This window comes from Prunus avium, chromosome 3 (assembly GCF_965620075.1).
Source record: "Prunus avium chromosome 3, drPruAviu1.hap1.1, whole genome shotgun sequence".
In the NCBI taxonomy this organism is placed as follows: Eukaryota; Viridiplantae; Streptophyta; class Magnoliopsida; order Rosales; family Rosaceae; genus Prunus; species Prunus avium.
Window position 1 is genome coordinate 28,999,877 of NC_142286.1, and position 24,115 is coordinate 29,023,991.

Genomic DNA, 24,115 nt, shown 5'->3' on the forward strand with positions numbered 1-24,115 from the left:
TCCACACCAAAAATCTTAAAAAAAAATATTGTCCAAATTAATTGTTTAGGTAAATAAATATGTGAAAAAAAAGAACAGCTACTATTTATGTGAATAGTTGCTGCTCTAGCATGACAAGGGCAACTACTGAAAATGCTCTAAGAAGCAACATGACAAAATGACCAAAAGTGACTTTTTACGAATTTTTTTTTTGTCTTTTTAACTGTCAATTGGTTCGGTCAGACTGACTGTCTGGAACCGTGAACAGGGCCGATCTAGGCCGGTGCGGTCGGTTCTTCAGTTTAGCGGGTAGATTTCCCAGCCCTACTTGTTGCTTACCGCGCCAAATCACACTATTCCTTCTTCATTCACGAACACCGACTGCAACCAAGAAGATCCTAACCCTTAAAAAAAAAGTAGACCGTAACAATTTTACGCGCGATCCTCTCCCTGTACAGTTGGGCCTGTAAAAAATGAGAAGCAAAAACGAGACTAAGCGTTCTAAAGAATCGTCATCAGGTATGTTTCTACGTTCCGACGAGAAAGTCGTTTTGCGTTTTCTTGTTTGGTTCTGTTTGGTTTTTTGTCTGGTTATCATTTACTTGAATTTGGGTTTTAATTGTGTTGTGGCATTCTTGAACTTGTAAATATTTCCCTTTTTTTGGAAAAAAAAATGTTTTAGTTAACGAACGAAGAAACGGTTAGATTAAAATGGTTGTGTGAGTGTTCTTGATTTGAAGAGTGTATTGAGTTCTGCGGGTTGATTTCGTTTTGTAGTGCAATTTGGTATTTAAGTTTTCATATATATTCCTGTTTGTTTGGTTGCTGAGAACTTGTGGGAAAAAGAGAAAGTGAAATTGCAAATTTTTATTTATCTTGTTGAGGTGGAATTGGATTAAACATTAGTGTCCACTTCACCAGATGCAGCAGCAGTTCTTGGCTTAGTTTAGTTGAGTGTTTTTATTTGGAACAAATAGCAGAAGCCACTTGGAGTAATTTAATGGAAATCCCCAGTTGTGTGGAACCAAAGCTATTGTTGGTTTGAACTGTGCTTTGCTTAGGGAGTCTTAAAAAGTTGTGTATTGAAGTTAATACTTAATCTTGATTTCAGGAACTCTTGCCGACGTATCACTGGAGGCTGTGGGCAAACTTCTGAGGCGTTGCAATAAAACTGGGAGAAAAAAATTTGAGAATAGTGTGCATCAATGTGATTCAATTGGAAAGGTTTGCCCGTTTATTTTTGTTATGAGCACACACGTATGTGAAAATTAATTTTTTGACATTTGGAGGCTTTGTCTTATGTTGGTTGTATTTCAGCCAGAGTGTGGGGGAAAAAGAGATGAAGAAGATTTGGATTCAAGAGTCAGAGGGAATACTTTGGAAACTGCGGGTGGTAGTAAAGATGCAAAGAGAAAGGTCTCTTGGGAAGAGAAAGTTGATCGGGAAAGCTTTCAGTGCAGTTTTACAGACACTAGGGAAGAACTGGATGACTCAGATTGGGAAGATGGCCCAGTTCCCATTTTAAATTCCATGGGCGATCATGAAGTGACTATTGAATTAAATGAGACACCAGATTCTACAAGAAAGAAACGTATTCGTCGGGCTTCTGCTGAAGATAAGGTGAATTACAGATTTTCATGTGGAATTTGATGTGGCATTTTGTTTCATTATACCTTCCTTTTGTCATGACTCAATGCCAAAAGGGTTTGAACTTCTCTGGTTTTCTTGCAGGAATTGGCTGAGCTTGTTCATAAGGTTCATTTACTTTGTTTACTTGCACGGGGAAGATTGATTGATAGAGCTTGTGATGACGCTCTTATTCAGGTAGGTTGGTTTTGGTAAATAATGATCTTAATATTTGCTACATGAACTTACATGTTGAATTTATCAAAGAAAATAAAAGATACCACTAACATTAAATGTATAGCTTGTGACGATGCTCTTCTGCAGGTCGTTGTTTCTTGTATATTATGATAATTGTTGGCATTGTCATCCTGATAATCCGAGCATCTCAAAAGTCCATTGTTACTTGTATTATTGTTTTTCATTTTACCATAACATAACAGTGATAACACTAATTACAAAAATTGGGCCTTGTTTGAGGTCTTCTATTCTTAAAAGCTACCTATGTGGCAGGCTACTTTACTTTCTCTTCTTCCAGTGCACTTGCTGCATATATCAAAGGTTGCAAAACCTACTGTAAAGGATTTGCGTCCCCTAGTCTTTTGGGTATGGCTTTAATTTTACTTTATTTTCTTGCATTATGCATCCTGACTTTGTTTGTAGATTAATGGAATACAACTGTTCTATCTTGTTTGATTCGTTCACATCTAATTCGCAGTTTCAAAATAACTTCTGTGTTAGAAGTACAAGTGTGAGCAGATCATTTTGTTCGGCTCTGACTTTTGCTCTTGAAACCCGTGAAGGGACTCAAGAAGAGGTCAGTTTTTTCTAATATCATTTCACAAGGGTTTTTAAATTTGACTGAATTTCTTTGGATTCAATTATCTTTTGTAGACCTAGTCACTAGTTGTAAACTGGTACCTATGAACTATTGGAGTCTGATAAAAAAGTTAGTCTACATTTTTGAGTGATATTCTTTTATTATAATGGTTGCATTGTTTTCTGTAAGTTAATTAGTGCTCTAAGAATATCATTTTTGTTGCAGATTGCTGCGTTGTCTGTGGCACTCTTTAGAGCTTTAAATCTGACAACCCGGTATGATATCTGTTATGACAAAACTGAGAATATTGTGTTGTCCTTGCTGATAACCAGTGCTTTTGAATATAATTATCTTTTGTCTAAATTTTCAATGTGGTGACTTTTCTGGAGTGAAAAGAGAGAAAAAATCATTCTTATTGAAGACTTTCTCCTTAAGGCTTCTTGCTTGCTTCTTCAGCTTCTCCTCATTGAAAATTGGACTACAAAAAGTCCCCTAAGATTTCTAAGAATATTGCTGTCTGTTCTATTGTTTTTTGAAATGAGGATGACCTTCTTTAAAAATGTCAAGTCAGTATAACTTACATTTCTAGAAGCTGATATCTTTAGTGAAGCAGAATATCCTTGTACCCATCATTCCATTATAACATTTGATAATTTGTTATAGAAAATTTCAATTTTGCTTTCCATATCTGATTTGTCACATAGAAGATCGCCTGGAGCAATCACTTAGAGTGCTATTGATTTCCTAGGAACTTTGTAGGAAGGCATAATTTGAGCTTTAGAGAGTATTCTTGCACGCTGGAATTTTGAAGTGAGGATATTGATGATCTAAGAAGTATAAAAATCTTAGCCCCTTTTAAATATTTGGTTGATGACTTGATAGCACTAGATTTGCTCATACAAAATATCAATTCTATATTTTTCACTCTTGTCTGTTGGTTGCTTGGCAGGTTCGTGTCCATTTTGGATGTTGCCTCCTTAAAACCAGATGCTGACAAGACTGAATATTCTAGTGAAGATGCAAGAAGATCAAGTAGGGGAATATTCAGTACTTCAACTCCAATGGTGGCTAGAAAACAGGATGTCTCTGTGTCTCTTGGTAAATCACCTTCATGTAATGAGAGAGACAATGTCTGTGGAACTTCTCAGATGGGTTCATGCAGAAGTAAGGACTGCCACCCAACAAGTAACAACACTCAGCCCAAAGGTTCTTGTAATGCTTATGAGGTGAATGATAGAATGCTAGATACATTAGCTTGTGAGGCACATGATGATATCTCTGAAGCAGTCCTTAATAAGAAATCACAGGGATTAAAGAGGAGAGGGGATCTTGAGTTTGAAATGCAGTTGAAAATGGCACTTTCTGCTACAGCAGCGCCAACTGCAGATAGCGAAATGGGTTCAGGTGTGAAATACTTGAATGGTAATGAAAATTTCTCTTACTCAAAAAGAATGAAAAGAATTGTTAGCGAAGAATCACAAAACTCGTCCCAGAGTATCTCTACTGCAGTTGGATCGAGAAAAGTAGGTTCTCCTTTGTATTGGGCAGAAGTATACTGCAAGGGGGAAAACTTGACTGGAAAGTGGGTGCATATTGATGCTATTAGTGCAATTATTGATGGAGAGCAGAAGGTTGAAGCTCTAGCTGCAGCATGCAAAACATCTTTGCGATATGCTGTTGCTTTTGCTGGGAATGGGGCTAAAGATGTGACTCGCAGGTTATTTCATTGTCTTTGATTTTATCTATATTCACCATTACTATTATGCTATGCAGTTACTTTAATCTAATTGTTGCGTACTTTTTTACACACTATCAACTTCCTACAAGCTTTGTGCTGCAAAAAGTGTGAGTCCATACCATGGGTTGCATGTTGTTTAAATTCGTTGTTCCTGAGCTGGGACCGATTCCAGATGCCATGGTAGTGCTTAGACATGCTTCAAGTTTCTTGATGCAATTCAGAATGCATAAATGGACTAAATTAAAGGCCTGGTATGGATATTTTGAGTTCATATGTAAAAAATCTTCCTTTTCTTCTTCTTTTAAACATCTGATCATCTGTTGTGCACATCTGCACTATAGGATGTGAACCCATGCTATTCACTCGGTAATGGTTGCAAAAAGAAAAGGCTCCTGGGGTATTATGATGTATCACTGAAAAAAAAAGTGACCAAGGGTACTTGATTTCTTTTTGTCATTTGTTTACTAAACATGATTTGTATTTGACATCATAAATCACCAGAACCAATGGTCATCATGTTGTATTATTTTTCTGGCTTTCTTTCTTCTCTATGTCTCTCTCTGTCTCCTTCTCTCCTTGAGTGTGTGTGTGTGTATGGCCTGCTCAGACACCAACACAACAACATAGACGGGAGAAAATTCTGAGGGGGCAACATTCTTCAATGTATGGGTATCTGATGCTTTCCTCATTGATTGATCAATTGTCAATTCAACCCATTTAAAGTAAATCTACAAGCAGTACAGACTGTTCTTATTGTGTGTTAGATTGGGAAATTCCTCAGGGTTACATCAAGAAGCTTCGAGATGTGTTGGATTGCCTCAAGGTTTGAAGATCTATTCATTGATTTGAATACTTTCTTATGCTCGTGTAGTCACAGGTTAAACCATTTTAACTCTTGAACTCCAGTTGACTCTTTCTCTGTGGAGTTGGCCACACCCTATGGGGTTTTGCGCACATCTTGCAGAGTGTACTGCGCCTTTTTTTTAAATGAATTCCAAACAGTGATTTTGTCTTTTTGTGTTGGAGCTGGCATTTTTATTAAACGGTTCAGTTGATCATCTGCTTATTAACTTCATTCCTGCGAGATTTGAGAGAGAATTCCTCAGAGATTGAAACTCTTTTCCTTCTCCCCTTGGTTGCGTTCGCTCCACAGAGAGGAAGACCTAGAACAGTTCTCTAATGTTTTCTCTACCATTGTGCAACATCACCACCATGACTTTGTTTGTAAATCTTCTCCAGTGACAATCACCACATGACTCACTTAAAGAAGTGCTTAGATTGTTCATAGTGTTTGGTTGATTGTGCTGTGAATTTCTGCTGTGAAGTCCCAAAGATTTCAGTTGAAATTTCTGTATATTTGTAATGTGTAAGGTTTTATGGGTTACCATAATCCCTATTTAAATTTTAATGGATTTATGCAGTACCAGGAAACTAAGGGTGGATGTAAGCAACAGGCCGAACCGCCTAAAGTTGCTCTTTTTCTTTGTTGTGCATGCTGAATCGTGTTATTTTCTAGTTCTAAGGCTTGTTTAACAGTGCTTACTATTATGAAATTTAGTATACTTTACGTGCATTAGTTTTGATTTAACCTGTGCTTTTCATGCTCCTGTTTTTGTGCATTTTATCTGGAGTTTTGAACATGGTTTTGCAGAGTTTGAAACGGGGTTGACTGACTGGAATCCCAGTCAGGTCCGTCACATTTCCAGCCAACTTTTAATTCACAATTTCTAAATAATTATATTTTGATCCTGGTTTCTATTGGATTTTTACCCACATTTTTTCCGATCAAAATCATATCCTGTAGGAGGCCCTTTATTTGTTAAATAGTGTAGATCATTACAAATGCCCACCTGTCGTAGTGATAATCGGGGTTGAAGCTGTGTCTGACAGGAGTTTATAATAGTGTAGGTCATTAGTAAATGCTCACCAATCGTTGTTATTGTTGGTGTTGTTATTGTTGTTATTATTATTGTTATTGTTGCTGTTGCTGTTATTATTGGTCTTACTACTTTCAATCATCCTCAATACCAACTTGGTCACCCTGCAGGTACTGTCTGAAGTGGTATCAGATAGCATCCCAACGAGTCAATTCAATATGGTGGGATGCGGTATTGGCACCATTGAGAGATTTCGAGGTGACAGCAACAAGCGACAGCGTCCATTTGGAGAAAGAACACACTGGATCCTCATCAGGACATGAACAAGCTAAATCCTTAAACATCTCTGACAGAGCAGTGATTGCTACCAGAAACTCTCTCGAGGATATGGAGTTGGAAACTAAGGCATTAACTGAGCCTCTTCCAACTAATCAGCAGGTATAGTGAATTGATATTGTTATATTACAAGATGTAAGTTGCGTAGCTGCATGTTTTTTCATTGCTTGATCATTTGAACTTCCATACACAGGCCTATAAAAACCATCAACTATATGCCATTGAAAAATGGCTTACCAAAGATCAGGTACTTCATCCGAAGGGCCCCATTGTGGGTTTTTGTTCGGGTCATCCAGTTTACCCTAGGACATGTGTGCAAACACTAAGGACAAGAGAAAGATGGCTACGGGAGGGGCTGCAAGTTAAAATCAATGAGCATCCTGTGAAGGTCTGGTTTGGTTGATAGTATTTGGAGTACTTCTTTGATGCATTAACTCTATTCGGTTTATTGCTGTTCATTGTTGTTTACATATTTGCTTCCCTCCCCTCCCATTTTGTTTCTTCAGGAGTTGAAACGTTCTTCAAAAGTCCACAAAGTACAGGACCCTGAATCTGATAATTTTGTTGGGGGTAATTCAAAACGAACTATCGAACTTTATGGCAAGTGGCAACTCGAACCCTTGGATCTGCCTCATGCTGTTAATGGGATAGTGCCAAAGGTGAATTGCTTCTAAAGTTTCCGTGGATGTTCATTCATATTGGAAGTGTTATGAATAAAGCATCATTTTCTTCTTCTGTTTCTATTTTCAATTTTTTTTCCCACACTGCAAGCTAGTACTGCACTTTTCCTTCCATCTGACAAAATTGTATTTATGCACAGGTTATATTTTCAGCATTCTAGTGAGGTTAAAAATGCTGTTATTTAATCTATGTCTCTCTCTCTCTCTCTCTCTCTCTCTCTCCCCTCGTTTTTAAACATTTGCTCGAGAATGAATAATAGTAATAGCTACTTCAGTAATAGTCAGTTTGGTTGTTCTTCAGTTCTAAATGGAGCTTCTTGTTACTGACAAATTCCATTTTTGATGCATAGAATGATCATGGTAATGTGGAAGTATGGTCTGAGAAGTGCCTTCCGCCAGGGACTGTGCACTTGAGATTGCCAAGGGTGTTTTATGTTGCCAAGAGGCTGGAAATTGATTATGCTCCAGCCATGGTTGGTTTCGAATTCAAAAATGGTCAGTCATATCCTGTCTTTGATGGTATAGTAGTATGTGCTGAGTTCAGGGATGCAATAGTGGAGGTAAACTACATAGCTACCTTGATAAATTTGTATTTTTCTTGTGATTCAGTTTTATTTGGTGCCTTTCATTATTCAAAGCCCCTGAATCGTACCTCAAATCTTCCCAATGGGAAGGTGTTTTATTTTGTTTACTCTGAAGATGAATTGCCATTTGTCCATCAAAGTTGTTTGCGAATTTTCCAAAATTTTGTCCGTTTTCTTGATTCAATTGTCAGCACATTTCACCTAGAGATCTTGACCGAGTGTTTGGGCCACTTGTTCTTTAGGCATATGCAGAGGAAGAGGAAAGAAGAGAGGCTGTAGAAAAGAAAAGAAATGAAATGCAGGCAATTTCGCGGTGGTATCAGCTTCTCTCTTCCATTGTAACTCGTCAAAGGTTAGAAAACCTCTATGGGGATTCCTCCTCATCTGTGGCATCAGTTAGCACCAAAAGTGTGAACAGTAAGTTAGATGTACAGGTTGGTGGTAGTCTGAATGATGAGCAATCTCTTGCATGCCAACAAGCTGTGCATGAAAATAGGCCGGCTGGTCCACCAGCTGCCATGCCGGAAAACCATGAGCATGTATTCTTGACAGAAAATCAGAGTTTTGATGACAACTTGGTGGTGACAAAGAGGTGTCATTGTGGGTTCACGGTGCAAGTGGAAGAACTGTAGTATTTCCACATAAACAATATTCTTTGTTGAATTAAAATTATGATGCTGCTTGTCATTTAAGGACGTGGGCTGAGCTCAGAATGAAGAACGAACTTCCATGTGTTTTTGACGTTTTAAGTGCATTCTGACATTAGTCATGGTGAGTTTGATGAAATGTAAATGCAATAGGATAGTGATGTGTAGAAAATTTGAGGCTATCCTCATGTTTATAGTTCAATTTTCTGTCTCACTTAACTTTTGTTTTTATTGCATTTTGGGTAATCGGAGTTAAAACAAAGGTTTACTAAGGGAGATGGATGTTTTATTACTTCTCGATTGTATTCTTTTAGCATTTTCTTAGGACATCGGATCATTAATTTATACAAGGCACCCATAATTTCATAAATAAATCAAACTTTTGGTAGATTTTTGGTTGAAGGAATATTCAGTTTACAACTCAATCCAAGTGGGTGAATGGCTGAGTTCTGAAGTACCAGCAATGGAGCAATCACAATGCACAACCAATGCCCAATGGTCCTTGGGAGTTATGAACATTAAAAGTAGGATATCCATGATGAAACCTTAAATTTATTTAATTCCAACTGAATTTGAACCCCACAGCAGAACAATTTGAACAAAAATCCTTCATAAATTGCACACCACATTCAACGCAAAATATGGAGGGTTCCACGGTCCACCTTTAAGCCCCCACATGAAGTCACCATGGGACAAAAAGGCCTTCAAGAAAGTGACACACCAACAGATAAAGACTAATAAAGGCCCCATAAATATTAAATATAGAGCAACCACTTTGCACAAAGTAACGGCCTTGTAAAAGAAAACAGTTTTATTTTGTGTAAGAGACTTGTCGTTCAAGTAGTTAAAACTTAAAAGCATTTATTTTTGCACCGGGATTCTAACTTCTGATACCCCCTTCCCCACAATATCACTTGTATAAAAAAGAAAAAGAAAAAGATGCTCTGTTTGGTAAAAGATACTGAACAAACGACACTGAACTCAACTATATTAAACTACTCATTGCCAACATAATCATTAAACATCCTCCTAAAAATACCCAACTTTCAAATAAACCTCGAATAACCCAAATTAGCCTTCAGAAAGCACAGCCAAGCAACATGAAATTATGACCCCCAAAAAAAAAAGCTGAAATTTTGGCACAAGAATTATAAGATCACAACAACAATGAAATGAAATCCCCAATCATATAATTAGTAGCAGTCATGTCATACCCCCTCCAAAAACTAGAAAAACCAACAGAGCCTCAAGCAACTGCATTACATTGTACAGGCTAGCGGTTAAGACATGACACAGCTAAACTAACAACACAACATCCAATTCTACAAAACACAGGGGGAGAGACACTAAAAGTGGTAATAAAAATCTATTGCTCAACACTAACTTCAGCACTCAATGAATCCTTAACCTTTGGAGGCCTACCCCTTGGCCTCCCGGGCATCGTATCTGTCACCGTGGCCGAGCCACTTAAGCCTCCGGTAGGCTTAGCCATCTTCCTTGGCCGCCCTCTTGGCTTCCCACTCCCTGAAGACACCTTAACCTTGGGAGGCTTTGGGGGCGCATTGGGGTCCTTAGGAGGGCGGCCCCTAGGCCTTGTTGGACCCAACACAGCGTCTGGTGGCAGTGAATCCTTGGGTTTTGGTGGCCTTCCACGCCCCCGCCTCGGGGGTGCATTAGGATCCGGCTTGGTGTAGTTGTTTTTCCAGAATACCAGCTCCCCACTATCTTTCATTTTGTTCAGGTGGTGAGAGAGAAGTGAATTGTGGCCGGCTGGCAAATCCCCATACGTTGATTCAATGAACTTTGATATTGAGGATTTGTTCGAGCCATTCTTTTCATTCAATGCTTCAATGGCCTTCAGAATCATCTGAAATACCACAACTGACACATTTTACAACAACAAAAACAAAACGAAAAATCCTTTTTCTTTGTATTGAGAAAATGCTCTTTGGATGAACTTAATGCCCAGAAATAGAAGGCTTTTCAGTCAGCATAATGCAGTTCAAGGGCACACAAAAAAAAAAAAAAAAAAACATTGAATTTTTTTTCGGTCCTGGTATATCAAATGATTGAACAGTGTAGCAGAACCCAAATCTATTAAACAATGTGAAATTTTAGGAAAATCCTAAAACTGTAGTCAGAATTTAGATGAAATAAATGGGTAACTTTTTTCAGGAATTTCCAATATTTTTTATTTTTCCTCAATAATTTACCCAAATAAATAAAAGAACCAGGACAACAGGTAGAGGTATTCAGATCAGTAAAAGTTCATTTCTGATGAGGAGTTTGAGAATTAAATGGAACCAAGCGCTCCATTTTTACTCTTTTTTTTTTTTTACATGATTTTGGAACCCAACTTAGTCTTCCTTTTTCATAATTAGTCTTCCTTTTTCATAACACAAAATCCAAAAATGTAAATTCAAATCCAAGTCATGAAATATTAAGAAATTCAGCAGGAAAAAAAACCCAATATTTGTTAAAAATGTGAGAAATAATGGCTGAACATGGAAAAAAAAAAGTTGTGAAGAGAAAATTATTTTAGTTTGAGATTTGGGCAGGAGAGAGAAGATGTACCTCAGGGTAAGGAGGGAGTGATAGAGGTTTATTAACCTCTTCAGTGGCCATTAAAATTGTTGCAGAGAAAGAGAATAAAATCTGTTTGAATTTGAAGGCCTCAGAGTGTAAAGAGTACCCCACAAGGTAAGCACACACACCACACTCTCAGCTACAGCAGCAGCAGCAAACCTTCTGTTCAAATTTCAGATGGTAAAACTCTAAAACTGTTGGAGATTTCGGCAGAAATTTGCAACTTGCAAGGACTTAAGAGCGAGATTTAAGCCAAAAGGATAAAGTAAAGAATAAAATAATTGTTTCCATGTTGGTTCTTGAATGGACGGCTGGGAGTCATGGGGTGGAGGATGGAACGGTTGAGAGAGTCTGTCATGGGGGATCACACGGATCGTTGACGTGGCAGGTGATGGAACGACTGGTTGGAACTTGGAAGCTTCTAAATACAATTATTTTTGTTAAAACTTTTTTTTTTCTTATATACCAATATTCTTCCGACCAAATTTTTTTTTTGGGTAAATCTTTTTTATACAAGCAATATTGGGGGAGAGGGGGTTTTCTCATACACAATGTCAAGGTGCCATTGGCATTCGTTGTCATATTTCCATTCGGGATCCAACTCTGATACCATTCTGTCACGACCCAGCTTCACTAGCAAGATATTATCCGTTTTGGACTAGGACCCTCACGCTTTTGTTTATGAGCTCAAACTTATGCTATTTTGCCAAAAAAAACTCTTGCTAGGAAGTTATATGACACTTTACCTTTTCCTTTCCGAGCGATGTGGAATTGCTCACTGATCTTGCTCATTCTTGCCTTTAGGACTCACAAGTCTTAGACAAGACCTTGTTGGGTTTTTTTTTGGTTGGTAATTTGCTCCGGCTCTCTTATTTATTTCTTCAATAACACAAATTTGAAAATCGCTACCCTAAATAGGATGTATAAAGGCAAATAGGTTATAGCTCAAGTGTAAAGGTGTCAAAAGGGTCGTCATGAGCTGGCACAACTCGTTTAAAATCATGCCACTAAGTAATTCTGGTTGTGCCATGACGGCCCATTTAATTAATCGTATCTTGTCTTGTCAACCCATTTACAAAAATTATTGAGCTCAACTTGATTCAAACTCAAGTCCACATTAAAACAAACCATGCTCGGCTCTAGCCCAAACCACAACCCCATTTAACTTTAATTATAATTTTTTTACCCGGAATTTTCTTTCAAGTCTTGTTATTAATATACTTCAATTTTATTTAGACCTCATATTAGGATATTTAGGAGTGAGCTCAATTTACAAATCTCATATTCTATGTACTATACCTGAACTCACTATAAAAAAAAGCCAATATTTTTAGGCTAGTTGACTATTTGCATACTAGTAATTCTTCGAAGTGACGGTCACTTTTTAGAACTTCTATACTAAATTGATCACATATATAATTGTCAATAAGAAGAAAGACCACATAATTAATCATAATAAATGTACAACAACTATCATATCATGTGTTCAAAAACATATGATCTGCTTCGAAGTACCAACAACTATCCTTCCCATTATTATGGAAAGTAGAAGGCTTGCCAACAGTCTCTAGAGTGTCAGATGGAGTTGGATTCCTCAAAGTATCAACAAAGCGGCTCATGCAGCGGCTAGTATTGGCATCAGAGCGGTGGCGCAAGTTTGTTGGGTTGAAAGACCACCACCGTCTCTTCAGGGAGTGTTGGAAGCAGATGGCCTTCTTGGACCACTAAGCTAATGTCCTTATCTTTACTTTGTACTAAGTTAGCCTCTCAATTTCCTTGCTTTGGCTGAGTGTGTGCTGACTTAGTTTATAGGTTCTGTTCGTGGCTCCTTTTAAACCAACTCCAGTTGGAGGGGCTAGCGCGGGAGGCCCCCTAGGCCCCCAATCCCTTTTCTAGTGGCCAAGGCTAGCTAGGGCAAGTGATGGGCTCCACCAAACTGGGCAAGGCCCAAGGCAAGACTTGCCTGGGCAAGATGACTTAATGCTGATGTTATTGTAATGTCAGCAAGCAATTTAAATAACAAAAAATTGAAAAAAAAAACCAAAATTTTCATTTTTTAAAAAATAAATACCTAGCCGTTTCTTCACTTCCCACCCCAAAACTCTATACAATTTCCTCTCCTCATATCTTATGTGAATAGTGGTTGCCCGTGGGTTGACATGACAATGGGTGTAAAACCAACAAAATTTTTCTAGGGCAGGCGCTATTCATGTGAATAGTAACAACCATTACCTTTTGCCATGGCAAAGGGGTGTAAATGCTCTTAATGAAACACCTTTTCGTAAATATATATATATATATATATATATATATATCTGCTTTGACTTTTTTCCAAACTATGCTAGGACGAAACCAAAGTCTTAAATTTCGATAATATTGTCAAAATCAGATTTTGGGAACTTACAAACATAACTTGAATCTTAGGTGTCCTGGGTTTTTTTTGGTGTGTTTTTATTGTAGGTACTTAGTTTGGTTGTGACAACAACAATAGCGACGACATCGATGGCACCGAAGACAGCATATTTATGGGTCTTCTTTTCGGGTCTATAGTCATGGGTTGAGGTTGGTTGTTGTTGGTTTTCAGTTTTTGTTTTGGTCCAATAAGTGCATCAACTCTGTCGAGTTTGATGTATGGTTGTGGTTTCCCTTCGGGAGAATTTGGGTTTGTAAGTTGCATTATGGGTGTTGTACTTGGTTTTTATAGATTTGAAGCGATTAAGCCCGACTGATTGTGGCCTTGTGTGGCTTTAAGTTGGTCTTGCATTGCTTTAAGTGAAGGTGTACCATAAAGTGGTATTTCTTGGTTACTTTTCCAACATTACCAAACATGATAAATGAATCTTCTATTTCCTATCCCTTGGGAAAAGACATGGGAAATTATTTCACATCAAATTTTTTTCGTGAACCAAACGAGACTTAAGTGTTTCGTGTATTAGGGTGATAACCGATTAAGAGAGAAATTTAGAAAGCTTGAGTTATTGTGAGCTCTTGGGTTTATGAGGAATTCTCTATTCTAAGGAATTGAAAGCAGTGAAATCACATTAGAGTTTTTATTTATTACAGATGTGATTTCTTCTTCGATTTACTTTTGCTACTTTCTTAGTGGATTTGTCACCTGTGGACATAGTCCAATTTAAGATGGACCTTGTTAAATTATTGTCTTGACTTTCTTTTGTTGTTGAGAAATTCTATGATTGCATTCATAATTCAGCCAAAAAGACCACTAACCACAAGGAGTCAATACAAACTAGCCACAAAGGGCCATTACAATAATGAAGCTATCTAATATTAAAATTTAGACAATCTGGTGTGCCTCTACTAACGATCACGCAAGATCAAAGAAACTCTAGTATAGGCATCCTAACTAAGATTGCAAAACTCAGAATAATCAAGACGAGATAAAGCTTTAAAAAACAAAGTCATAACAATACAAATAAAACTCTCACAAAGGAGAGATGAAAAACGCTCACAAAGGAGAAGTGAAAAACTCTCACAAAAGGGGAGGTGAAAACTACACAGAGAATCCAAAGAGTCTCTATGACTTATTCCAAACATAAAGAAACCGCAAAAAGGATGGTGGTTGAGATCCGATGCCGAAACGCAGGCGGAGATTTGACGCCGAGACGCAGCTGCATGTGATGGTTGAAGAAAAATCATAACAAAATGAAGACAAATAAGGGAAACCCTCTGTCTCTGAGAATAAGGAAACCCGCATGTGATGGTTATATATATACAGTTCTCTTTTATTAAGGGATTTCTCAAAATAATTTTATTTGAGGGACACCCTTAAGGCCAACTACAATTTTATTTTCAACGATCCAAACCATCTGTATTTTAAGTCTATATTCATAGATTATCCTTGCAAAAAATTACACAAATTGAAAAGCATTTTGACATCTAATTGAGTCCCACAAAATCAATGAACACGATGGAGATCTGACACCGAGACGCAGCCGCATGTGATGGTTGGTTGCATCTATTTTATATATATATATATATATATATATATATATGACTATCGACAAAATATTTGGTTTGGATTAGTGAAATACTATGCGAGTGGGCCGTATAGGGGTGTCCCTCAAATAAGCTTATTTAAGGGATGCCTCAATTGAAACTCTATATATATACAGTTCCATTCTATTGAGGGATCCCTCAAATAATTTTATTTGAGGGATAACTTTTAGGGTCCCCTACGAAATTAATTTCAACGATCCAAACCATTTATTTTTCACATCGTTATTCATAGATCATCCTTACAAAAAATAATGCAAATTGAAAATCATTAAGGCATCTAATTGAGACCAATAAAATCAATGAACACGGTTTTTTAAGAAAGTACTTGAATTTCAATAATTTAATTGAGTGATTAAATGATATCAGATTCAAGTGATTTTTTTTTTGTAGAGATGATCTTTGAATGAATATATACAAAATAAATGGTTTGGATGTCAAAACGGTCCATGTGTTTTACCATGTTGGCCAATTTAATCCCTTTGTTTTCAATTTAGCCAATTTAGTCACTGTGTTTAGAATAGTTATCTAATGTGATCCAATCCATTAAATTTACATTATAAACCTTTTTTTTGTCTTTTAAAAACCGAAAAACCTTTTTAATTTTTTTTGTTTGAAGAATTAACTTAAAAATATTGAAACTTCATTAAAACATAGCAAAGGACAAAAAAGACCCTCTACACCAATACCTTCAGAGCTCATAAGCTGCAATTTCTTCAGCTTCTCCAAAGCCAACCCAAGCCCCAATCACCATCTCCAATTCCAAATAAACAAAGATTTTCCAAATCCAATTATGCATCAGAATCCTTGTTGCATGACCCATATTTTGTATTGGCATCAACAACTAGCTCAAAACCTTCCCCACAGCAAACCAAGATTGATAATTCATTCAAAGAAGGGAAATGAGAATCCACAATTTTGTGTGTGATAGCATTTTGATGGTGGTGGCGGCTACGATGGGCGAGTAAGGGGAGGTAGCTGGGATTGGATGGTGGTGCCTTGTTTTTTAATTTTTAGTTTTTAATTTTTGTTTTTGGATCTCATTTTTATTTTTTTAGTGCTTGTTTATTTATTTATCTATAAATTAAATTAAATTATTATATTAGTTTTTAAAAACTTTTTAACATCAAATTAACAGATTGGACCACATTTGCTGAACTAAGTGCCATGTGTGCAAAAAAAATTTACAAATTATCTTTTAAAAAACTTAATTTAACTATTAAAAATAAAAATAAAACCTTAAAATAAAAAAAATATCCCCAATTCTCCTTTCTCTTCCTCTCTCTCATACCCAAAACCCAGCCTCCTCCCTGAACCAAAACCACGTTACCCATCTTCTAACCCAAATCATCATCACCCTTCTCCAACCCAAAACCCTACTGTGCACCATGACCACCCCTCTCTCTCTCTCTCTCTCTCTCTTCTTGGACCAGTCAAAAATCCTTGTATGATACAACTAGGTCCTTCGTTTTGAGAATAAAAAATCCTAAGGAAACAATGGAAACCCTTTTAATGGAATTGGGGTTGGGTCTTCGATAGTAAGGTCAAGTAGAGCTCATTTGCTTTTAATGGTTCTTGGTGTTTTTTGATGGAGGCTTGCCAATCCTAGAGAATATGAAAACGGATGGAGGATTTGACTAATTTTGAGTGATTTTGAAAGTCTGATTATTAAACTCGTTGATTTGAAAATCCAACACCCTCTCCTCCTCTTCCCACCTGAGAAAGGAACCAACTCACCATCGAAAACTGTTGCTCGACCATAGAAACACTAAAAACTCTGAGCGGGGTCGCTGAGGTGGGGGAGATTGGGGTTACGGTGGTGGGGTTAGATTTGGCTGGAGGTGTCTTGGGGTGACGGTGGGACTGGGGTTTTGGGGGGTTGGCTGTATGTGGAGGATTTTAATTTTAATTTCTTTTATTTGTATGTTTTATTTATTTTTAAACTTAAATAATATTTTATTCAGTTTCTATGTGTAAGTGGGCTCCACTTTGCCCACATGACACTTAATTCAGCAAAATTGTGGGTCTTATTGATGCAACGTTAGTATTTTTAAAAGATTTTTTAGCAGACTTAACGGTGAGGAGTAAAGTGAGACGCAAAACATCGATCAAAAAGGTAAAGTGAGTCATTTTAACTTGAGGAATGCTAGCAACCTTCTCTCTAATCTTCTCCTTTGGACATTCTCCATTTTCTTCATAACATGTGGCACTTTATTTTCTTTCAAAACAATACCATTGATGCATCACACAAGCTAAATTTTGATTTCCAAATTTAACCTTATTAAATATTTTATCTTTTGTGTATTGTTTTATTATTATTATTTTTTCAAAAACCAGTTAATAAAGAATATCGAATCGTTTAACAAACACCTAATTTCATTTTTTTAAAGATCAGTTTTAAGAAATTGAATAATTAACACATTAAGAAGGAAATATGAAAAAATCGAAAAAACAACCCATAACCCAACCACAGGGGACGGGAAGAAGAAGTGGGTGGCGGGGATCGATGCCGCGGTGGTGGGGGAAGATCGGCGTGGGTGGGAGTCGTCTTCGTTGTGAAGATCGACGGGGTTGCTGTTGGAGATCAACGCGATGTGTGGAGGGGAGGGCGAAAATCGAGGCGAGGTGGTTACAGCTCGTTAAGCAGCCAAGGAAATCAACAGCGGGGGAAGGGTTGTTGGCTAGAGAGAGAGAGAGAGAGAGAGAAAGAAAAGGAAAGGGAGAGTAGTGGCAGTGGATGGCTGGGTTGGATTGGCAAAGAAAGGGTAGAGAGAATGGTGTGGTGGCTACTGTAAGCGAGGGTAGGGAGCGAGGGCTGCTGGGTCAAAAGAAAAATATATTCTATTAGTATTATGCTCCGTTTGAATGAAGGAATTGCCAATTACATAGAATTTAAAATGACAGAATTTAGATTTCCGTCATTTCAATTTCTGGTAATTGAAGATTTCAGTGTTTGGATTTATGTATGTCGGATTTTGTAAATGACAGAAATTGAAATTTTCAATGTTTGGATATCTCATGTAAATTATAAATGACAAAAATTAAATATTTCGAAGATGAATATCTTCTCTTTTGACCATTTGTTGATGTTGGTGAAATATCATCAATAACATGAATATCTTCTAAATCTTGTGTATCACCATCCAAATCAATATAATCAACTTTATCAGTATGAGTCATAACTTCATCAGTAGAATTTGATACACAAGGTATTGCTGAATTAATATCATCAATCAGCTTTAATTCAATATTTTCATGCACAGACACTTCTCCAGTACCTATGGAATTAGAACTAGAAGCAATCAAGACCCTGATACTTCTTTTTCACTTGCCAAAAGACCAATGACCAGAGAAATTGAAAGGGCTTCGATTAAAAAGTTGTAGACAAAAGTATAGGAATAAACGATTAAGATTATGAGGGTATTAATGACTTGTTTTATATGAAGTTAACAACTACAGAGCAAGGCGATAACACAAAGTGATAAAGCTGCAAACAACTACAGAGTGATTAATGACCTTTTTTATTTATCAAAAGTTTGGCCTTTTTTTATTTATTTAAGTTTTGGCTCCATGGAAAATATGAATTCCCGCACTGTGGAAATTGTGAAATGACGTCTGTTTTGGTGGAAATTAAACTCGGGAATTTGATGCCTCAATTTCCATGATTTTTTCCGCGCGTCATTTAATAAATTCCGCGCTTAAGTTGCCAAACAAGGGAATTGTCAATTTCTTCTCTTAAATTCCCAACTTTTAGCTAAATTCCGAGTTATTTTCCCGCATCCAAACGGAGGGTTAATGTCTAGTCTTATTTTTCTATTTGTTAAAAAAATGGATTAATTGAAGGATACATTTAATAAGGGTAAATTGGGAAACAAAAGTTAATTTTTCTAATGCATTAATTACATTATTTTAAGTGTAAATAAAGTGCCACATGTCATAAGAATAAGAGAAAAGGTCCAAAGGAGAAGGTTAGAGAGAAGGTTGCTAGCATTCCCCTTTTAACTTTCAGAGGGCAAACTGAAATTTGACCATAGTTTCAGAAGACACTACAGTAAATAAGCCTTAAAACAACTGCCAAAACCAGTGACAGACACTACAGTATAGAACCATATATATGTGGTTTACAAAGACACGTCCTGCTTTGAGTTGAAAAAGGCTGATGATAATATGACAGCAGATTATCCTCTTCCCCCACCCAAAAATAAAAAAGAGCTAAGAAGAAGCAGGAGAAAATCAGAAGTAATTGCCTAACCAACAGACTAAGAATAGTATGCTCCTCTTCACCATTCAGCTGTGCCAGGTAACTGCAGTGATGAAGAGCTGCTGCAAAATTTTGGGCATAGCATTATTCTTATACCAAACCCAAGTGGAACAAACAATACTAGGAATCTCTCCCCTCCATTAAGAGATCTTCCCCTCATCCCACAATTTTTGTTCAACAGTATTTAAACAAAATGTGGATTCTTCATCACTCACATATCTGTTTCTGTAGGCATTCTGATCACCAGGTGTGCAATCTGCAATCATCAAACTGATTTATTATTTTAGGGCTGTTGGATAACCATTTCAATTTTAGTTTTTAGTTTTTATTTTTTATTTTTTATTTTTTTTGCTAAAGTATAGAGGAACAAGAGAGAGAATGGAAGTGAGAATGAGAGTGGAGATGAGATTTAGAGGGAAGATGAGGAGATGATGGGAGGGAGGAGTAACAAAAGTGAAAACAAAAACTAAAAACTGAAGTCTATTTGACATTGTTTTCACTTTTGTTACCCCCCCAAAAGTCCTGCCCTCTCATTCTCTCTCTCAATCTCATACTCACTCCCATTATCACTCTCATTTTCCTCTATACACTAGCACCAAAAGTGAAAACTAAAAACTAAAATTAAAATGGTTATCAAACGGCCCTTAACATTTTTGTTTTCAGAAGTGACAAAAATACATGCATGCTTCTTTATCCTAATCCTATAGATTAGAATGAATGTAGAAATTTAACTAAATTTATTTTATTTTTCTAACTAGGTTGTGTTATTTTATTTGTCAGTTGGTCCACTTAAGTGCAAAACACCAAAAGTTTTGTCTGTTTAGAATTGATCTGCTTGAATGTGCTATATGTTATGGAGGGTTTTGGCTTGAGAAGAGCAGTCTTATGTGTTAGAGTGGTGTGTGTGCCTCCAACATTGTATTAGTTCTTCCTAAATAGTAAAATTGAATTGTGAACTTTGTGAATATTTTTCTCCAAATTAATTTTTGCTGTAAAAAGTTGGAATCAGAATATCTGTTACCTCTTAGCTTCTCATTATATCAATCAAGTGCAACTTCACCCTCAGGATCATTCAGGTTCTTTACGCGGAGTTCAACGACCCTCAAATCCTTGAGATGTTGCAGGATCTCTTGGAGAAGATCCACTCCCTTGTCTCCCTTCTTTATGGAGCCCATACAATGCTTTAGAAACTCCCTGTCTGCTTCAAGAGCTTGTAGCCTCTCATAAACATGATCCACCTCCTCTTCAATGGCTATTTTGTTATCATGCAATTCAAAACTGGTAAATGAATTCTGCATTCCAGTAGATTCAGATTCAGCTTGTTCTTCATGCATCAACCCTTCCTCAGTTTCATTGTCAGTTGCATCCAAAAGTGGAAGAAGCCTCTTAGCCATGGAACCCAACGTTTGTCTCTCAGGATGGTGTTGATCCTTAGAAAATCCATTCGATATCCCATTTTCTTCTGGACTACTAAAATCATGATTCTCTTCTAAGTCTTTGACACTACACGTTGAGGAATGCTCAATTGATTTAACATCCTCGGAGAATTCCTCATTTTCACCCAATGTAATTAGCTTCTCCTCCAATGCTTTAAGCTGATCAAGAATGGATAGCCTCTCTTCCTCGAAGCCTGCTAGTGATTCATCAAGAACACTCATATTTTTAACACAATCCAAAGCTATTTCTTCCAAACTTAGAGCTGCATCATCTGTAGTATTGTGGTTACTGGTTTCTTGTTGGCCACCAAAGCCACTATCTTCATCCCTCGCTTGAGAATTAAGATCAATCGATAGCGCATCACTATCCCATGAATGGCTGCAAGAAGCAGAAGAGTTTCTACTTCTTACACTTCCATATTTAATTCTGCTCACAGTCCTCATCTTCTCTTTTTCCTCATAATCTAGGACTTTCTTTTGATAAACTTCCACTTCTTTCTCTAGTTCTTGCTTTTCCTTCTCCTTTTTGTTCATCAACTCATTCAAAAGTTGTAAGGCATCCTGATCATACTCAGATTGTTCTTCCATCATCCTCTGGTATTGCAATGCCTCCATTTGCATTGCTGCCTTCTCTTCCTGAAGCCTTGTTATCATAGCCATAGTCTGGTTGGCAGCAATTGCAGACGCACTCCTCTCTTCCTCTAGTTCTGCATATAAAGAACTTAAAGCTTTACGTTCAGCTGTCAGCGCTGCTTTGAGCCGTCCAATGGTTGCAACAGGATCCCCAACTTCCATCTCACTTACCACACTTCCATCTAAATACTCTTCTACCGCTGATTCTTTTTTTTCATCCAGTTTCTTGTGCAAGTAACCAAGACTGTTTACAGAAGTTGGTGTGGCAGGAAAATTCTCTTCCTCTGGTTCATTAGGCTCTGAACACATGCATGAATGATTTATTTCTTCTTGAGCCTTTTCAAGCATACTTGTTTCCTCTTGCAATGTAGCTCTTTCTTCATGCCATATACCTGTCAAAACTAAATATATTTTAAAAGCCAGCTCTTTCTGATTTGATAATTACACTACTTACAGTACTATGTGTTTCATCAAATGGATTTTTGTCTGTAGGTAGAGGTAAGAATGAACTTGAGATTTACCATTATCATTCTGAGCCAAGAATGTGTCAGGTACATTGGGAATTTCGAAGCATGGCGATGAAGAACCTTCTCGAGCTTGAGGCTGATCAGTTGCATGGTCAGACAATTCCATATTTGCCAAACTTCTTGATAGAATGTGATCAACAAAAGTACTTTCTTCTTCAGATGCTGCTTTCATTAAGAAACATAATTAGAATAGGCCATCATGGTCCGGGAAGAGAAATAGATTGCAGTGAATAAATGTCATGAATAATTGCAATTTCTCTGTACCTGGTGGATCATTTGGTTCCTTCTTATCCGGCTCTTCAATGTGAACAAATAATTTTTGACCACCTGGAGCAGTGACAACTTGATCAGATGGCATGCCAACCAAATCTTGTTTTCCCTCTTCTGCATCCACAACAGAAGAATTATCACTAAAACCCCTGGCCTTCTCCAGGCTTTCAAGATCCCCATTACTTGTCTTCAGTGAACTCTTGTTTATCATGAACAATGCTGCTTCTCCCGAGAGTTGATGTCGCGATCCAATACTTGGCTCAGAATCAAAACTTCCTTCTTGATGATCATGCTCTCTCACATCTTCCTCTTTTGCATTGCGAATTCCTTGGTCTATTCTTGTTGAAAAATCAATCAACTCAATGGGAATCAACCGATGATTGAGGGCACAGACCATACCATTTTCGGAAGGCAGGGGGATAATTTCAAGAGAGTAATCTTCTCCAAAGCAACACTGGATGGTAGTAGCACTAGCATCAGAGGATTGATGGACAAGCTTCATGCTGTTAGAATCTGACCGTATAATGTCACGAGAACCTGCTTTGTTATCTGCATTCGCGTCCGTTTCATGACATAGAAACGTCGATCTAGACCTTGGACAATCTTCCCCTGCATTGCCTCTGAAGCTAGAACTACAAACATCAGACGAGAATTGATGTTCATCTGCCACTCTATCATCCTCATGTTCTTCATTAGTTGTTTCCATCTCATAACCATTGTCACTGTCGGTTGACAGGCTATCAGGTTTGGTTGTGCCTTGGTATTCTATGGTTGAATTTCCTTTCTTGGCATACTCCAAGGAACCCCAAGACGGCTCAAACGGCGAAGAAGGAGAGTAGAGCTTGCTGTTCAAGCTCTCACTGCAGCAAGAACATACACAAGGTAATTTCTCTTCTTTTTCAAGCTTGTTCTCACTCAACCACGAAATGAAAGCCATACTTGTTGGCATTCCAGTAGAATTTCCTCTAAAATTTGGTTGAGAAGCCAAGCAGTTGCCGCACATATTATGTGATTTGGCCAGTTTGTTATGATGCAAACAGTAGCACATGTATGATATCTCAGTGGCATGCCTCTCACATACATCATCTGTGTAAGACTTCGAGTTCTTGCCTCGTTCCAAGATGTGCTCAACTCTACAAGTACACAATGGGCAAGGTGGTTTGAGGCCAAAGTACTTGGAAAATTTTGTGATCAAGTAACTGAACAAAGAGTTGAGGAGGAGGAGCATTATCAAAGTCCATTCAAGGACAGCATACACTAGAATTACAATGAACTTGGGGACGCTTCTATGCAACCTGGTTGCAAACTTGTTGGGAGCCATGGATGTAGAGAGAGAGAGAGAGAGGAATGCTTTTCAAGTTTAGATAGAACAAGACTGAGCTGTTGCAAGAGAAGCAGAGATGCTTCCCAGTTTGATGTACTTTTTTTTAACGGTAGTATATTATTATGTACATGCCAAATTTTGTCTCGGGAAGAACTTGGTAACATTGGTTAAAGACCATTTTTAACTTTTTTTAAATTAATGGGAGACTTAAATTCGACTTGAAACCTCTTCCAACTTTAATAAGAGAAATACCACTAAACAAATAGGTAGTTGGTTCCGAATGTTTGTTAAAGACTGTATTACCGCTGTATAAGGAAGTACATGCTACATCTAATACTCATAATCAGACCCCTTACACCTCCAATTTAAGCTTTCAACTTTCAAGTGATGATCTCAAATTATTCTTTAATAGTTTTCTTAGTTGTCAACTTGTTAATTGATACTTAGATATACCACTAATATAAACTATATGCTACTTGGGATTCTTATATTGAAATTAAAGTGACAGGCAGGGAATGATGAAACATGGGTTGTCAACAGTGGCAGGCATGATGGAAAAGCCATGAAGAAAGAAAAAGGTTAGTGGAAAAAAAGGGAAGGGAGTATATCAAATTGGGGATTGTGATAGTGATTGAAGAGCCTTTGTATGAATAAAGTTGGTTAATAATGTTTGTGGGTTATGGTCTCTCTCCCTGCTTTTGCTCCCTGGCGGGCCTCTATGCTTTCTTTAACTTTTGAAAAGTTGAGGCACCTAAGAAATATAATCAAAGATTCTAACTA

General features: G+C 37.3%; 3 protein-coding genes and 1 long non-coding RNA gene across 6 annotated transcripts; 2 read left to right on the plus strand and 2 right to left on the minus strand.

The window, feature by feature from the left end:
* Nucleotides 1–211: 211 nt before the first annotated feature.
* RAD4 (DNA repair protein Rad4 family) lies at nt 212–8,498 on the plus strand. The gene is made up of 13 exons (XM_021956300.2): nt 212–498; nt 1,091–1,203; nt 1,297–1,599; nt 1,711–1,803; nt 2,116–2,208; nt 2,321–2,419; nt 2,648–2,697; nt 3,372–4,139; nt 6,208–6,475; nt 6,567–6,761; nt 6,880–7,032; nt 7,404–7,613; nt 7,880–8,498. Exons 1-13 carry the CDS (start codon nt 453–455, stop codon nt 8,267–8,269), a joined length of 2,781 nt encoding a protein of 926 aa, XP_021811992.2. The 5' UTR covers nt 212–452; the 3' UTR covers nt 8,270–8,498.
* On the plus strand, nt 4,146–4,704 carry LOC110755130 (uncharacterized). Its single transcript, XR_002526446.2, has 2 exons — nt 4,146–4,411; nt 4,502–4,704. It is a non-coding gene; the product is annotated as an uncharacterized LOC110755130 (long non-coding RNA).
* Nucleotides 8,499–9,432: 934 nt separating the features above from the next.
* On the minus strand, nt 9,433–11,174 carry LOC110755155 (HMG-Y-related protein A-like). Its single transcript, XM_021956327.2, has 2 exons — nt 10,859–11,174; nt 9,433–10,151 (listed from the first exon to the last, which is right to left on the minus strand). The coding sequence occupies exons 1-2, from the start codon at nt 10,907–10,909 to the stop codon at nt 9,651–9,653; spliced, it is 552 nt and encodes a 183-aa protein (XP_021812019.1). The 5' UTR covers nt 10,910–11,174; the 3' UTR covers nt 9,433–9,650.
* A 7,679-nt stretch (nt 11,175–18,853) lies between these two features.
* LOC110755172 (caldesmon-like protein (Protein of unknown function, DUF593)) lies at nt 18,854–23,458 on the minus strand. Of its 3 annotated transcripts, none has more exons than XM_088251022.1 (4): nt 22,006–23,458; nt 21,736–21,903; nt 20,167–21,615; nt 18,854–19,401 (listed from the first exon to the last, which is right to left on the minus strand). In XM_088251022.1, exons 1-3 carry the CDS (start codon nt 23,330–23,332, stop codon nt 20,186–20,188), a joined length of 2,925 nt encoding a protein of 974 aa, XP_088107148.1. In that variant the 5' UTR covers nt 23,333–23,458; the 3' UTR covers nt 18,854–19,401; nt 20,167–20,185. The 3 variants fall into 3 exon arrangements, with proteins under 3 accessions (XP_088107148.1, XP_088107149.1, XP_021812036.2); XM_088251023.1 differs by having other exon boundaries at nt 18,854–19,415; XM_021956344.2 differs by having other exon boundaries at nt 20,167–21,606; nt 22,006–23,457.
* Nucleotides 23,459–24,115: the final 657 nt, after the last annotated feature.